The following is a 17026-nucleotide window of genomic DNA, read 5'->3' as shown; positions in this document are numbered from 1 at the left end:
ATATCTACTACAAATCCTCTTTCCTAGCCGGGTCCGACCATTTTAACCCTAACCCGGAACCAACTCTCACAACCCCCTAGATAGTGCCACATAGATAATTTAGGCAACTCCGGTAATCTCAGTCACTGGAATAGTAAAGTCCTCCGTTTTATCGGCGATAGTGTTATTTCCATGTGCAGTGTATCTCGCTTCGCCCTCATACCAGGTGTGCTTCACGTGGATAATCCACTTGGAATCTTCTTTGGTGACCTTGGCCTCGACAGCCTTGTCTGCGCATGGGACATAATCCTCTCTGGTATACTCTGCGCAGGCGGTTTCAAACCTAGGGGTCTTGTTTGCGGTGATTTCAAAATAATAGGCGCATTCTGAGCCCTCGCATTCGCCGACGAAGCCGGAGGCGTTCCACGACTCGGGCTTTGGAGGAGCTGCAAAAGTAAGGCTAGCGAGGATGGAGAAAGCGGCGGTGAGGGTGACGAGGTGCATTTTCGGGTGATGATCAAGATGTAGTATAAATATTATTATAGAGAAAATGAATGAAATTTAAGCTGTTCTATAGAAGATTTCGCAAAGTAAATGTTGTTGGATAATAGTCGATACAGGAGAGACGCAGTGGTCTTAAATACTATAAGATGAGGCCATGGTATGAGGGTAGAATAACCTACGTAGTACTCTGAAACAACCTGTTCCTGGACCGAAACAGCGGATGCGTAGTCCTAAATACCAGTGGAGTAGACCATTTTTCAGACCCCAGACATATTTTGTAGAATGCTTGGTCATTTTATGGGCCGCCTCTTGGCAGTGATATTTTTAGAAAACCTTCCTTAGGCTCAGGTTCCCAAAACCATTTATTTGGCTTACAAGCTTCAAGCACAAATATGGTAACTACGTATTTAGCCTGCATAGTATATCCCGCCTGTCTTTAAGGAGCTATGGACTTAGATGTACAGCTTGGGGTTCGCGTTGTATGGCTCCACAGTTGGTCATCTCTGCGAGAGTATAAACATCGTTTCCTCTTTTAGGACAAGGACTGGGCCTGGCCATAGCTAAGGATGGAGCTTTAAGCATTGATCAGCAGTCACTTCGTGTATGGTTCTAAGCTCAGTTTTACCGGATAATAGCTTATTCAAGGCAGCAGAATAATCGTCGTCTATGAGCGTTATTTACATAGCGATGCCTGTTCAGTATTAACGGTTTACGTTTTCGCCGAATTTATCCCGTAATACTTTTATAGGAATCTCAGCTAGCTATCTATAGCTACTGCAGCGGAGGAACCAAAGTCAAGTTTTAGCTTGCAAGAGTGGATCCTAGCGAACCAAAAATTCATTGACTGATGCAGCCTAATCGGATGATATATTGCATATTATTTACGTTAAACCATGTCTAGCCCTCTGCTAGGCAACAAGATATGTGTTTGACACCGAGACACTATAGCCACAATGTGGGTATATGAAGCTGAAACGGAACTAAGCGCAGAGACAGGCATGTTACCATAAGGATGCCCACGTATGATAGAATGCTGTGTAGGCTAATCCGGTAGCTAATTTCTCTAGCTAAAAATTGTCTGTTATTGTGGCTCCCTATATTCTAGCAACCCAAAAATTACCCTCGGCTCGACCACCGAGTATACCATCACTTTGGTTATAGAGGACTCAAGAGCTACTACAATCAACAAAGTTCATTTTGGTACTAAGCCTCAATGACTTTAAACGCGATACATATAGCCTTTAGTAAGTTCTGTATATCCATCTGTAGCTGAGGAGCCTCACACCCGATAAAAGTAGAGCCAGAAAGGACAGCATGCTGAAACTCGCGGAAACTTTTATCTAATAGCAATAATTACATATTGTAGCTATTCGTCTCCAACCCATCATGGACCTGTCTTGCCCCTACCTGGGAGGGAGACGCAGTGGCCGGGGATTCCCACACACTGATAAGGAGGACAGCACCAGCTATCAAAACACAGGGTTGGTTCTTCTCCAACTAGGAAGTGTTAGAAGCAAACCATCTTTTTTTTTTTTTTTAAAAAAAAAAGGTAGTATTTCATACAAGGACATTTAGGAGGTTTTGGCATGTTATCATGCCCAGTTGGGACTGCACTGGAAGGATTAGCAAGGACTAGGAGTCCTAAAAGTGAGACTGCAAGTACAAATCTCATCTTTCTTTTTTTTTTAGCTCAGTATAGTGGATAGTGTATGAGAGTTAAGGATAGTGACATTTGGAATCTACGTACATGAGTAGATATCTGGATTGGCCTTGGGAGAGGCCAGTGAATTTATGGCCAAGAGCAAAGTGCTTAACAGTTACGTCATACACTTCCTATGTTCTTTGTTATAACTTAAATGTGCCTAATGCGGAAATGCTATTATCTTTAATTTCTGTACTGTTCTGTCACCCATCCGGCAAAGTTTTGCCATCCCGTATAATCTACTCCGTACGCCACAAAGTATTTTTTTTAAACAAGCTAGGTACTATAAATGGATCAATAAGCTCCAGTAATTGGACAGTGATCCAGTTAAGCAACAATACTCGGAGACCATAATCCAGGATACATCTAGGATAGACCTGTTTAGAAAGGCATATAAAGAAAGAGTATTACGAGAAACCCCCTACGTCTAGCAATGATAAAACTACAGTGGGTTATGGGCACTTTTTCTGTTGGACTGTGCGGTATCCCTGTCTCAGTGGGCACGTAATTGAGTTTATCTTTTCATCCACTTCGGGAAGTGGGATGACCTCATGTTCCACAACTACAACTTTGACTTGCTTCCATCATACAGGTAATAATAGAACCTTAGTCTAGGTTTGACAAATGACTAACTAGAGCATCGTCAATTACTAGAATAAATTGGTAAGTGGCTAGCCATGGAAGTGAATGTATAGCTTCCTCTTACCTGCCCCTCTAAGCAGATACTCTAATAATCTACATAGCCTAGTTCTATGTCATTCTCATCACTGGGTCTTACATATCCCTAGAAGCCCTCCGTGTCTAATCGGCCCCTTCTTCGTGTCATTAGACAGGGACACTTTAATCTCTATATTGCTGTCTATATAACTATGTCTGTATGTATTCCATACTGGGATTAGGTAATGAGGTAAAACATTTAATTCAGAGGTTTCTGTTCAGTTACATAGTTCAGCTGGGGTGCATATCCATAATTCGACATCTCGGCCCTCAAATCATTCAGGAAGACATCAAAATTAGGGTGCTTTTACGCTACGTCGGGAACCCCTCTGGAGGAATCTTGTGTCCGAGATTCCGAAACGTACTGATCCATATGTCGGTAGAAGCTGCCTTCCAATATTCATCCTTGGCCTTTACTCCATAGCCCAGAGAGAAGGATGTTTTGGTGATGTCTCGAATCCCATATCGCGCAGCATGTTTTCCAGCTCAGGCAAAGTATATTTCATTCCGAAATGCAGCCGTACTCCATCTCTGCATCGCAGACATTTTATAGAGTTTTGGGAACTTCACGGGATCGAAAGATGTATCCCGATCAATCCATTGACCTTCTACGAGCTGGATCTAAGACCCCTGTTTTCAACAGTGAACGGAGGTTACAAGACGGTCTGGCCATTCTGCGCTTTTCAGACCCCACATGAGTAGTTGTGCCTCAATATAGATATAGATACACTTGCTTCCTTTCCTGTACCTTCGCTGACACCCATAACTGGCAATATCCAGGCAATATTCGTCAGGCGCTGAGGTAATGGTAAATATGGGCGGCGAAAACCGAATATCAGTAAAATAGATGACTTTGGGGTCATAGACCACGTTTTCGCTTCACAGGGCCATATACCCCAACTCAGGTTCGACAGAGATGTGTCGGGTGTGCTGTATACCGATGGCAATTAGTACCTGGTCTGCTTCAATCTGCACGTGGGACAGTTTGCCAAAAGTATGCGGGCATACCGGGCTATCTACTTTTTCACTTTTGCTAATATGGTACTATTTTAATTGCTTCCCAAGGTCCCAGGCCACACGGCTGAAGCTCTTTGGTAGATTTTGAAAATAGTATAAGCGTGATAGGTAACAGAAGTCGCATGGACCGTAGATATAGCTATAAGATCAGCAGAATTTAATTCAAGAAGTATAATTCATCCGGGAGTGGGACCAACATTCCTGGAAGATCATCTAGTCGGATACATTCGGACGAAAGAGTGTTGAAGGATGAAAGAATAGACTAAACGCGGATAGATTTGAAATCAACTTAGCTAACTAGATTCATGGTTGATTTGTAATCCAGGATGAGGGATTGTGCAGAATATCTTCTGTTCATTGGTGTGCGACAACTATTAATTCATGTCTGTTGTCACATCTTCATGTATGACATCTGGAATTAACCTTCTTATCTACTACAACAATGCCATCTCAACCCCTTAGAACGGCAATTATCGGCCTATCCGCCTCGGCCACCACCTCCTGGGCCGCAGACGCTCATCTGCCAGCTCTGCTCAGTAGTCGCGGCAAAGATCTTTTCAAGGTAACTGCTCTCTGCAACAGCAGTGTTGCCGCCGCCGATTCCGCTATCGAAACGTACAACCTCGGTGCTACGGCCAAAGCTTACGGCAACCCGACTGATCTCGCCGCCGACCCAGCCGTCGATCTGGTCCTGTGCAGTACGCGCGTCGATAAACATTACGACACAATTCTCCCCGCCGTTCAGGCTGGTAAATCTGCATTCGTCGAATGGCCCATTGGAGCCAATCTAAGCGAGGCGGAGGAGCTGGCTAAGGCTGCGAAGATTGCTGATAGTTGCAGTCATGGTGATGGTACTCTGCGCGCTCAAGTGGCTGTCGGTCTGCAGGGCCGTTTTGCGCCACCCGTGATGCGAGTGAAGGAGACCCTTCAGTCAGGGAGACTGGGGAAATTGTTGAGCACGGAGCTCAGGGCGTTCGGTGGCACTAGGGATCGAGAGATCCTCCCGACTGGATTGAAATATTTTGCTCAGAAGGAGGTGGGCGGAAATCCGATTACGATTGGATTTGGCCATGGTACGTTGTTCTTCAATAATTGACTGAGTTGTGGTCTGACAAGATCCCATGTGGGGTCGAATCTGGTATACAGTCATCGACTGGGTTCAATCTGTCGTGGGCGACATCATTCCAGGAACAGATCATGTTCACTTCCAAATCCAACGGCCAGATATCCGGGTTAAGGATTCCAAGACGGGGACGTTTGTTGAGTCATTCCAATCGGATGTCCCTGATTTACTGAGTCTGCATGGTCTATATCCCATTTCCTATCGTTAAATCTTCAGCTCTACGGAGTCTACTCATTGGAGACATCAAACTAACGAAAACAGGATCTCTTCCGCAATCACCTCATGTAACAGCCCATGCCAGTCTCATTGCCTATTTTGCCCGTGGCCAGCCCTACCCCGGGGACCCTTCGCTTACCTGGACGCTGACCTGCGAGTTGGGAACAATCCGACTAACTGCTCCAGCGGGGATGTCCCTTCAAGCGGATGCATACGCAGGACCTGTGACGATCACAGTGCACCGCTTTGATACAGATGAGGTGGAACAGGTCCAGTGGACGTGGTCAGATGCGCAGTTGGAGCTTCCAGTGCGGGCACGGTCCGTGTTGACGTGTTTGGTCAGCCTCGCGGAGGGAAATGAAGACGGATATGTTTCTCTGGAGGATGGCGTCCGACGTGCGAGGCAGATTGCTCGTTGGTTGGACTCTGCTCCGGCTTCTGTGTTTTAGGCGGGATAGGCTTTCATGTCCAGTCAAATGAGTATGAAACGATCTATAAACTTAGTTGTATATTGGAGATTCATATCAAAACACATTTTAAAAGGACCATATGAACTATTGTACATACATACATCTACTAATAAAGAGCGCATAAGAGGATCGGAATATAAAGAAATCACTCAAGTCTAGACATGCTGAATATACGAACCGACCCCATCCTCTAGTACTTCATATGATGTCTTCACTGGTAGATCTCAGCGTCATGAAGAAGGGTTGCAGCAAAAGCATGGTCTCTTGTGCTCCTCAGCAGGAATTTCCGTGTCCTCACTTTTCAAAGGCGAGTTCCACCTATTATGGTGTCTTGAAGGAGGGATTTTTAAATGCATATCTACCACGCTTTTCTAACTGGGATTGTGCCTTCAGTTTTTTCCGGGCTACTAGCTTAGTAAATTAAGCCATAACATGATGGCTAAACCATATCATTACAAATCCCCGAAATATCTATCAACCATCTCTCTCAACTGTCGAGACCTTTCCTGTAAACTACCAACATCGAGTATACCATCCTCACATACAAACGCATCAACCAGACTAAACGGCACCCATTCAAAATAAACATTCTCGACCTCAACGATCCCATTCTCCATTGCCTGTTCGAGGATATCGACCCCTTCGATTCCATCATTCCGCCATGTATTCACCACCTCTGCTGGTCCATAGTCCTCGGGTTCGTCATCGTCGATAAATCCGCTTGTTCCATTGATCTTCTCTAATCCGCTAAGAACAACTACCTGCACCGAGGGAGCAACCTGTTTCGTACTCAGAACCAAAGGAAGCGACCCCGTCTTGTTGCTCACTCCTTTCTGAGCGGAAATCCGGTCTGCACCAAGCAGCACGATATCGACGCCCTCCGCTGCTAGAGCAGCAGACGCATCTGTGTACATCCTCACCTTCAAGGTCTTCTTATCTGACGTCTGAAACTGCGACTTAAGCCGACACAGTATCGACGAAGCATAGCTGGTTCCTTCAAACAAAGGTCGTGACTCGAGGACCCGCAACTCCAACATCTGAATATCCAACGCCGCGAACGCATCCAGAATACTATCCTGAATAGTCGAACTCGAAGACATGGTCAGAATCGTCAACGTCTCCCCCATCCCATTACCGAGAAACCGAGACCGCAGATACGAAGTAAACGACTTCATGACCCGTTTCTTATTCGACGCGCGCTTCGACACTTGAAAATCCATCATCGGAAGGATACGATCCCATTCCTGCTCCGTCACTGCCATGTCTCCCCGTACTTGCAGTATCTTTTCAATCTCCGTCAACACCGCCAACACCGCATTCAACGTCGCTGCGCCCATACTCTCGCGTCCGTTTTTGACCAAATGCCACGCTACCATCCGCACCGTTGTCCACCAGGTCTCGTCCAGTGCGTTCCGTGTATGCATGATAAAGTCGCGGAATACGTTCAGTGCAATGGCAGTTAACTCGTTCGCCCCGCTCTTGTGATCGGTTCGTAGCCGGTTCAGACCTGTTGATAAGATCTGGCTTGCTGGCTCGCTCATCGCCCCTTCAAACCACACCCGACACAAACTCTCTTTCAGTCGGGGGACGCCCCCGAAATTAGCCTCATCTCGCACCGCGCGTGGATCGTACCATTCCCACCTCTCGTGCTCCCAGTCTGTTTGGATCGCGCTCTCCGGTCCATCCAGTCGGAAGGCAAACGGGTGGACGGTCCATTCTCGTCCCACTGAGGGGTCGCGAAATGTAAAGGGTTTTCCGGTCCGCCAGAGAGTTAGATTCGATGGAGTGAGGGTCGTTTCCTCTGCGAGTTCGCGCCACGCGGCGGTGAGAGGGTCTTTGTCTTTTTGGCTGATGGTGCCAGAAATGGGAGCCAGATGGTGTCTGTATATATATGAGATTAGGTCTGTGAGTAGATGCGTAGATGAATGTGACTCACTGATAGGTGTTTACTTTGTCGCTGCGTCGGAATAATGCCACGACGGGATTGCTCGGTTTCCCGGGTGGAAAGTGGAAAATGAAGGATGATACGACGTCTCTTTTCTCGAGATTCGGTTGTGCTGTCGCCATTCCCGACTCGTTAGGTTAATTATCTAATGTTGAAGGTGAACTAATGGAATATCGTGAAGATTCAGTCCAGGTATGCATGTGATGGTTCCAAGTGCAAACAAATGAGGGGAAAACAAATGAGGGGAAACCAAATCCTGTCCAACGTGTCGCATCAGTTGATCCAATGACTGTACCTTGTATCGTGTTCTGGGTTGTCTAGACTTCCCATGCTATAGGTTCAATTTTTCTCAATCATACGGAGTAGATATACATCCCGCTGCAAGAACTTTGAAAAAAATGACGTCATGATAGCATCAGATCTAGTAATATATCACGATTCAATAGTGAACCACATAGTTAAATACTCCAGATCAAAATGCCGACATATCACGGCTCCTGCTCCTGCAGGAACATCGAATACGATCTATCGCTTTCCTCTCCAGATGACGCACGAACCTCGCTGTGTCACTGTCGAAACTGCAAGGTACATACATACACATGCATACCCGCAATCATCTAGACCTAAATATGATGCAGAAAGCATTCGGCACCAACTATGGCCTTACAGCGAAAGTCCTAAAAGACGCAATCACAATTGTCCGTGGAAGAACCAAAGAACACGTTGCGGATAATGGGTCGGGAGTTATTATTCATCGGGAATTTTGTCCGGAGTGCGGAAGTTTTATTCTGGAGTATGGGGTAAGTGGTGGTATGAATAGTACAATAGATTCAAGCTTATAGGTCAGGATGCGGTGAAGAATGAATTTCGATATGTCTGCGTAGGGTCTTTGGATGATCCGGAAGCCTTGCCGCCCAAGGGGGAGTTCTTTTGTAGCGCGAGGGCGAGCTGGATGCCGGAGATTCCTGGTGCGCTTTTTCCTGGTACAATCGTGATATGGGTCAAGCTGACAGTTTAGACATTTTTCATAAGCAGTATATTAAAACATAGGTGGAATCTAAGTCTTCGGTGGGATTCTAGAAGCCAGATACTTCTGGAATACTTCGTATCGTCAAATCCGGACATATCAGCCTCTCCTGGATCATAAGCGCATTCAAGTAATCATTACTGTCGACTCGTCGAAACCCATCCTCTAGAGTCTTCTCTATTCCCGCTTTCACATGCCGTTTAGCTACCCGTTCCCTAGCCTCTTGTAAATCCGTGTCCACAAATATGCGATAATCCACCAGCCTAGCGACCTCGCGCCAGTCGGGTTCATCTAGGAGCAAGTAGTTCCCCTCTATGATGATAATAGACGCATCATCGCGAATAGTAATGCCGTTTTCCACTGGATCTTTCGTTTCGTGGTCAAACGACGGTGCATAAATGACGTCAGAGCCAGGTCGGTCGGTCGAATCTGACGGCTCGGAGTCTGCCCATTGCCGGAGTCGTCGCACAAATGCAACGAAGCGCGCAACGTCAAACGTCCATGGTGCCCCGCGACGAATGTAGGCTTCTTCTCTATTCGGGAGCTGGTCCAGTGTCGCCCGCGACAGATGCCAGCCGTCCATGGAGAGGAGGGAGGTTCGTGTGGGAGGAACGCCCGAGTTGAGACGCTGTGCCACTGCAGCAGCTGTGGTTGTTTTTCCTGATCCGGGGACTCCAGAAATAGCTACCAGGTATCGTTTTCGATTGTGATTGCTCGCTTGGTGGCGGATGAGGTCGCCGATGCGATTGTATTCCGCTTCCATTCTTGGCATTGCTTAGTATATCTATGTTTTACATGAGAGTAGCTACTCACCTTTCCTAACGCTGATGATGTTTTCAAAGCTCAACTTACGAGCTGAAAGACTGTGCTGAACATCCAAGTAATATATCTCCGATACCACCTCGTATGGTCAATGCGGAGGGGTCGGCTCACTGTGCTCCGCAGTTCCTGCGGAGCTCTATACGCCGCCCGAGGTAAGTGGACTATTCTATAGCGAAGGGTGATAGCAACTGCACAGCTCATTGACAATTAATTCAAGGTGTGCCCATGGTCGTAGGCCCGGTACTCGAAGAATCAAGAGGGTGCTGTCAAGTGGCATATAATCCTATCAGGACGTTCGCCAATATCCTTAATGCACGCACAGTAACACTGAAAATACTGGCAGTGGAGTATTGGTCGTCTTTCGGAGTGGATGAAAAGCTTCGCATAGTCTGACAGGCCTGTCTTGACGTGGTCTATCATTATTGCTAAGAATAGGTGTCCCAAAAAACACTGACTCGAGGAATGACGTGTGGCACTTAGTTACCTATAGCACGTCCAATCCTTCGTGTTGTCAGAAAGAACTGTAAAATATTATGAATGTTCAAAATTTCATGTAGTATCAGCGACCGCCGTAGCCTGTGTCGCCCGATGAACGTTGCGCGACTGCCTTGACCGTCGGATAGTTTTCGGCAAGGGAGCCACGTAAAAGCACAGGATTTGCTGGTCGAGACAATGCGCGCATCGCGGTCGCTGACGATCACACGTTACTCCCCACGCTTGGCATGCCTGACAGGGGTAATTGTAATTTTCCCCTTCCTTAACTGGCTCTTCGCTTGGGATATATCTAGGTGTCCTTCTGGTAGTCGCTGAATCACTATACGGTCCCGACATCAGACTATAATTGCAATCCTGCGCACGATTCGTCGCTGGTAGTACCGGCTGGGCTTCGGGAACGACGGTCCAGCTGGACCATAGCCAATGTGTGAAGCGTTTCAAAATGCAAGTTTGTCCAAATGGCCCACTTTGGGCCTTGTGACATGGGTTGGGACCGTCCACGCTCTGTACTGGTGTTTCTGACATGCTGACGGTTGTTGTGATGGGAGTTTGGTCGGTGACGGTCGTGGGAGGTCGACGTCCTTATGGCTCAACTCATCAGTGTGAGTCACTGCGGCAATAATCATGACGGTGTCAGCTGCCGGAAACTCACAGATGTTGCTGTTTACCTAGGATTAGATTACTCCACTGCGTGGATGTGTGCCAACTCTTCGGCAGCACTGTACCAACCCTTTGAAATATAAATCAACAAACGTGACAAACAAAGGAAGAGACAAGAAAAACGAGGGAAAGACAAGGCGAATATAAGTTAAGGGAATTCTGCTATCATTTATGCTAGACAATACAAAGAAAGCGTATGACGTTAGGCCTCCAGATGAACAAGCCTCGTAGACACGACCTCAAACAGGAGAGGACAAAGATCCAAAACGAATTCCCCGCACCCCCAGGAATGCCAGAGAATCCCGGATTCCTCATTCAAGGCGGACCAGTCGGCGAGAAGATCGCCATACGTCAGGCATCCTGGGTTTCTTGGAAGATGACCTTCTTTGATTATGGTCCAATAACGAGCAGGATATACGAGATGACAAGAGCTATTTCAGTGTAATGTCAGCAAGACCCACAACATGTGAATGTCGGCTATCACAGTTGTACATTGTCCATCTGCGACATGCTCCTAGACTAGTCCTACCAAAAAGGGGAAAGACATTGTTGTCCTATTGAACATGATAGTACGACATTGCGGGATTAATTAAGTGATAGCCCTGCTATTCTTACACCCAAACTTCGCTTAAGTGTGATATTGAATTGGCCAAGAAAAGTACTTGCGGGGAGGTCGGGGCTAGCAAAAATGATAAATTATAACTCTTGGCCTGCATTTTCCTAGTTCCGAGATTTGAATGAGGAAGCAATTTCCGGTACACTTAGCCTTGGTCTCGCTAATGTTTGGGGGCTGAATCGAGAGACGCGTACCATATCTCTTAGTTGGGAAAGCTGCCCTAGAAGGCTGAGGAATCATGCTATGATTGCGAGCATGTAGTCCTTTGTGACAGCGCAGTAAATGTCCTATCAGGGTCTAAACATATTCCGTGCTATATTGATTGTTCTGATAGCAAACGAGAAAAGTTCCTAGAGAGGTTTTCTGCCCGCAATCCTGGATCCCGCGATGCTTTCACCCACGCCGAGAAGGTCATCCCTGTGAGTATCGCGCAGTTCCATACTCGCCGCCCTCCCCTCTTCTCCTTCGCGATGGCTCTGGGGTTTTGGTCAAGCCCCTCGGCGGTGATGAGTTCCTGGACTTTGAATCCAACTTCGACGAAGCCTTCTTATACGGGCACTCCAACTAGTGATGAAAGATGCCATCTAGCAAACACTGTCAAGTCGGATTTGCCTAGGCGGTGTCATCAACGCTTTCCCAACATTAATCAGCTGTGATTCTGCAACTCTGGAACGGAGGCTAACATCTTCGCCCTGGGAGCAGCCGTGGCGTTCACTAGACGAACAAAGTTAAATATGCTCCTGATTCCTATTCACCGTATTGAAAGGCACACCCACATATAATTTACCATCCGCGAATGACCAGATCGTGGGTTACAGCAATGGCTACCACGCCAGCTGTTCTTCATTTTACGTGCGGCGCGAGAACAACCTAAATCTGCCTTATGAATTCGTGATTGCCCCCTACGATGACATCCAAGGGACCCAAGCACTCCTGGAACCAAGTCTGGCCGCCATCCTCGTTGAGCCGATGCAAGGTGCAGGTAGAATACGTCTAGCATCGCGCGAGTTTCTCTCCTTCACCAAGCGGCCAATCAACTCAGCGTACTTATCTTCGACGAGGTAATGTCCTCTCGATTATATTACCATGCACTACAATTTTGCTTCGATATCCAGCCTGACTTGACAGTCTTAAGCAAATACATCAAGGCGAGATTTCCGTTTGGCGCGTTCGGCGGCCGCCGGCGAGTCATGCAGTTATCTAACCCTCCAGAGCCCTAGCATCGGACGGCCACATCTAGATCACGAGGGCACGCACTGTAACGAGATGGTGAAGCTCACGGCTCAGTTTTCTGCCGCTGGGCTCGTTACACCATTAGCACTGGAGCGTCTAAATTAGGGGGCCGGATCCGCGACTGGGGCCGCGAGGTTGTACTATGCAGGGAGCTTGGTACCGATGTCCCTCTCGGGCCTCGGGAGCGTGATTGGCATTCATTTCAGTGGGACAGGTGTCAATGATTGGAAGGATTGTCTGTATTATTTTCTCCTTGAATGGGGATTCTTATCAGAAGACGGGGTTCATCTTAATATGGCGCATACACAGGAACATGTCAATTAGTTACTGGGGGCGTTGCGAGAGTTCGTGTAAGAGTATGGAATGTGTTACAGAGTGGATCTTGGATAATAGGTTTATAGACAGTACAATGTACTAACTACTTGTCTATTGCGGTCGTTGATTGTATCCACCAACTTCCCTGCGAACTGCCCTTCAAGGTAGATCACGGCCTGCTCGTTCATATACCGCTCTTTCGGATCCGTCGGTTCCGCTGTCGTTGCTTCTCGTTCCGCAGTTCACAGACAGCTTAGTTGTACTTGTGACGACCGGTTTGCGATGTCGGTTTGCGTTGTTCGTTGTTTGTTCCATCTCCTATGTTTTGTCATGGAGGAGCGGTGGACCGTAGCTGTAAATGGAGGTATATACTCCACTGCTCCTCTTGATTCTCTTCCCCTCCTCTCATGCCGTTACAGGCACTGGATAAGGTTGATTTGTTTCATCTCCATCTCTGTTATGTAGGTCATAATATTTCGCGTAAAAAACGTTGTAAAATAGTTTTTTTTTATTTTGTTATTTGTGCCTAACAGCACACTCTTTAGAAATATATTCGTATTAATTAAACTTGGTATTCTGTGTATGTCAATTCTGTAAACTAATACAGCAAGAGCTTAATACACAAAGTTACAACGCACTACTTTCTTAGCTACGCTTATATCTTCTCAAAGAGTATCCAATACTAGACCCGTTATCCAAGAGCCCACAACAGCCCTGGCCCAGAGAGCGCCCTTATTATAACCGAATGTTCGAGACCTTCTAGGAAGGAGTTGGAAATATTTTAGATATTAATAGGTATCATGAGCTTCCCGTAGTTAAAATCGACCTAGCGCAAGGCTACCCTAACAATTAGATATTTAACTAGTGGAGAGCACACGCTGAGGAATATCCACAAATTTTAAGAACTATAAGAGACTTCTTTGCAGTTCCTATAGCTGGAATGTTGGAGAAAATATTGTTTTGCAGTGGTAAAGATTTACTAGATAAGGGAAGGTATTCCGTGCAGGCGGAAACAATGCAGATGCCGGTCTTGGTACGGAATATATATAGAGAGTAGGAGGAAAATATATTCCTGTTAGCTATATATATAATTAGTTATTTGCACATAGCTTCATTACTGGTTAGCACTTATCAAAAAACATGGTGTGCACTATTAGTGTCGTAGCAGGACTCTGCAACTAACCTTGCTGAGAAATATTTAATTCGCAATTTCGCACCACAAGGTAATGATGTGATTTATCTGCCAGATATCTGCAGGTTATCTTTTATCTACGGGGTATTATTGATTCAGTGAAATACTACAGGCATGATACCTGCCAGGAATAAATCCGCAAAAAAAAGGGCATCACCACATAAGGGATATTGTATAGTTAACTCTTAAGCAGACGGTCGGCTATAGTTTAAAGTGATTGTATCCCACAGGTAATAAAACAAAGAAATTATAACAAGGAGTGTATGGATACATAAATATCTTTCTATGGTTGCTTTATTTTGAATGGTGCACATTGTATACTCAATTATTTAGTACGCATAATAACTTGTAAGATTTGAGTAAAAAGATCCATTTGTCAGATATTCGGCCCCGAAGAGGAAATAGAGTACGATTGGTAAAAAGGTCTTATCTGAATTATTTGAGCTGGTTGGGCTCTTCTTGATTATCTATGTTGATACTCTGCTTGTTTCTTCAGTCTTTTCGGAGGAGATTTTTGACCCCTATTCTAATCACATGATTTGGATTAAATGGGTTTAGGCCCTTATTATATGACAATTTTTTAACTAGTAATGTACACTATGTAGTTAACAGCAGTATTTTATTTTAAGTAAACCATACCTACAACTAGGGTTAATCGTAACGCCAAACCATGAACATTATTTTTATATTCGAGGTACCGCTAGCTTTTCTTGTTAATAACCACTCAGAGGGAGAAGAGAGGAAAGCTAGGTTCCCAAACTTGGTCTATTTTTCACTGCGCCTCCATTGGCTGTTGCTGCTGGGCAGGCCTGGCCGTTACTTAACAAGGTCGCCCTTAATTAATTTGCTCGCCCTGGCGGCCATAATTGCAAATTTTCTAAATAATACTATTTATGCTTGGTCTGTCGCCGAGACTACCGGACAAATAATCACTATTTTATTTACGGTTGTTTCTAGATACCAGCCTTCCAGAATACTGTTAGGTGTGGGTGAGTCGCCTAACATTACAGTGCGCTACTATATAAGGTGCTCAGGAATGGGATCAGATATAGTGGTCTTTTAGTCCAGTGGAATAGTTAAGATCCTGAGCTTGGCTATAGCAATTACATCTATACGTCTTTGGATGTCTTGAATAACTGAGCAAAATACTCATCAAATGAGACTGGTCTCACACTAGGGAACCAATTATTGTGTAGCTTCCCTGGGGGTCTCCAGAAGTCTCCTAGTCCCTGAACATGCCGCAGAAGCATCCAAAAGTCCACGGGAAAAGAACTGCCCGTCTGCAGCTCCTTGGGTGCTGACGAAGGATTCTTCAAGATGGCCCGCATCTGACACGGCGAGGTGATGTTCAGCCGTACCGGCTTCCCTGAATGCTTCTGTAGCAGAGAGGCAATCTCACTGTAGCTGATGTGGTCGCTGCAGAACCCGAGGTCCTGATTCTCCGACAGGTTTGGGTGGCAGAGCGAGGCGACCAGGAAGGCGGCCAAATCATGGACCGAACTGTAGTCCATCTTGGCCTCAGGATTGCCCACTGCCTGGATCACGTAGTCGTTTGCATTCGGGTTGAGCCAGGGACAGAGAAGGGGTTCCTTGGGCACATCGTAGAATTCTCCGCAGCCCACAATCGTATAGGACATTCTCCCGGCTTTGATCGCGGGGTGTTTCATCGCCTCCTCAACAGTTTTCATTTTGAGGGCCCAGACCTACAGATATGAGTTGTCATTTGATTAGGTATTGAATGTTTGATAAATATCGCTGACCGGATGGACATAGGCTTCTGGACCCGGAAGCCATGCAACCTGACGCATACCAAACTCGCTGGGATAAAAACGGCGGACTCCAGCGATTGCGGCCGCATCTTGGATGAGTCGTTGTTTGTGTAGTGTAGAGCCTCCAAGGGCGCTGACCACTACATCGGCTCCCTGCAGGGCGCCGGCCAGCTCCTCCTCGGTGGCCTTAAGTAGGTCGATCCGCTTGACATCGACTCGGCTCAGTTCACCCTTCACTTCGAGGGCTGAGGTAGGGGAGACAAAGGCAATTATATCGAAGGATTGTTCCTTGCAGTGGACCAGAGCCTGGAGAACAGCACTTCCCACCTGGCCAGTGGCGCCAAAGACGGCGACGGTTCTAAATGGGGGGATGGCCATCGTGAAATAGGAGTTTTGCTTGATGGTAGAGGCTAGAAATGGTTGTAGAGATAAGTTAAAGTAACCCGGATTCGTATTTGCTATGTAGGAAGGTTATTTAGTCGACAATTATGGTAATATTGATTATTCAGCACGTTTCTCGGCCAAATGTTGTCGATGATGCAACATCATCGGATCGTGTCTGATTATATGGGATATTGGTATGGAGGTGAGAATTGAATGTATTCAGAAGGATGTTCTGCCCAACCCCTCTATGAGGAGTATTGGGTATATATATTCACATGATGTCCCAATATGGACTAGCTTTATTCTGACAGATCGTTGTATTTCCTATATGAGTTAGCTTACATTCTTCGTCTATTACCTTGCCTTTAGAAAAGCGAGACGTTTTGGTAATTTAGTTGAATCAGAGACCTAATTCTATGGAGGATCGATACTTGCGAATACGCGTATTTTATGGTCGACTTTTGGTCTTGTGGAGTAAAAGCAGTACTGAAGTAGACGACGGATGCAGTTGTAGTTAGGGTACATCCCACCTACAAAACTCTCCTGCTCCGGCAAGTAGAACAACTCTAAATCTAAAGTCATGCTTCTTAATAGACATAAAATCAGAATTTTTCGGGTTGGGCGGGATCGCAGATTGATCCAAAAAAAAAAAAAAAAAAAAAAGAAATAAAATAATATAAGATTCCGTTGCTTCGAGGATCGAAAAAATGTATAAGCTGTTGACGGCCACTCAAAGGATAGGATCTTAGCATTCCACTCCAATTCAGCCTGCAAATGGTCGTGAAATACGAAGGGATACCTTAGGATTTGACGTTACCGATTTTATAGAGTCGAATAGCC

The 17026-nt window shown here is 46.0% G+C and overlaps 6 protein-coding genes across 6 annotated transcripts; 2 read left to right on the top strand and 4 right to left on the bottom strand.

Moving 5' to 3' along the window:
- Positions 1–99: 99 nt before the first annotated feature.
- On the bottom strand, positions 100–483 carry ATNIH1004_008191 (uncharacterized protein; the record flags this gene model as incomplete). The annotated part of the gene is made up of 1 exon (XM_033572804.1): positions 100–483. The coding sequence occupies one exon, from the start codon at positions 481–483 to the stop codon at positions 100–102; it is 384 nt and encodes a 127-aa protein (XP_033423356.1).
- A 3878-nt stretch (positions 484–4361) lies between these two features.
- On the top strand, positions 4362–5707 carry ATNIH1004_008190 (Gfo/Idh/MocA family protein; the record flags this gene model as incomplete). Its single annotated transcript, XM_033572803.1, has 3 exons — positions 4362–4992; positions 5066–5224; positions 5304–5707. 3 exons carry the CDS (start codon positions 4362–4364, stop codon positions 5705–5707), a joined length of 1194 nt encoding a protein of 397 aa, XP_033423355.1.
- Positions 5708–6180: 473 nt separating this feature from the next.
- ATNIH1004_008189 (translation initiation factor eIF-2B subunit family protein) lies at positions 6181–7795 on the bottom strand (the record flags this gene model as incomplete). The annotated part of the gene is made up of 2 exons (XM_033572802.1): positions 6181–7609; positions 7665–7795. The coding sequence occupies 2 exons, from the start codon at positions 7793–7795 to the stop codon at positions 6181–6183; spliced, it is 1560 nt and encodes a 519-aa protein (XP_033423354.1).
- Positions 7796–8150: 355 nt separating this feature from the next.
- ATNIH1004_008188 (GFA family protein) lies at positions 8151–8716 on the top strand (the record flags this gene model as incomplete). The annotated part of the gene is made up of 4 exons (XM_033572801.1): positions 8151–8258; positions 8312–8473; positions 8521–8641; positions 8709–8716. The coding sequence occupies 4 exons, from the start codon at positions 8151–8153 to the stop codon at positions 8714–8716; spliced, it is 399 nt and encodes a 132-aa protein (XP_033423353.1).
- Positions 8717–8749: 33 nt separating this feature from the next.
- YFH7 (phosphoribulokinase/uridine kinase family protein) lies at positions 8750–9463 on the bottom strand (the record flags this gene model as incomplete). Its single annotated transcript, XM_033572800.1, has 1 exon — positions 8750–9463. One exon carries the CDS (start codon positions 9461–9463, stop codon positions 8750–8752), a length of 714 nt encoding a protein of 237 aa, XP_033423352.1.
- A 5679-nt stretch (positions 9464–15142) lies between these two features.
- Positions 15143–16180, bottom strand: ATNIH1004_008186 (uncharacterized protein; the record flags this gene model as incomplete). Its single annotated transcript, XM_033572799.1, has 2 exons — positions 15143–15736; positions 15794–16180. 2 exons carry the CDS (start codon positions 16178–16180, stop codon positions 15143–15145), a joined length of 981 nt encoding a protein of 326 aa, XP_033423351.1.
- Between the last annotated feature and the right edge of the window lie 846 nt (positions 16181–17026).

The sequence above is a fragment of the Aspergillus tanneri genome, assembly GCF_003426965.1.
Source record: "Aspergillus tanneri strain NIH1004 chromosome Unknown AapTan_6_pilon_pilon_pilon, whole genome shotgun sequence".
Classification (NCBI taxonomy): domain Eukaryota; kingdom Fungi; phylum Ascomycota; class Eurotiomycetes; order Eurotiales; family Aspergillaceae; genus Aspergillus; species Aspergillus tanneri.
This window is presented reverse-complemented; position numbering and strand designations above follow the sequence as displayed.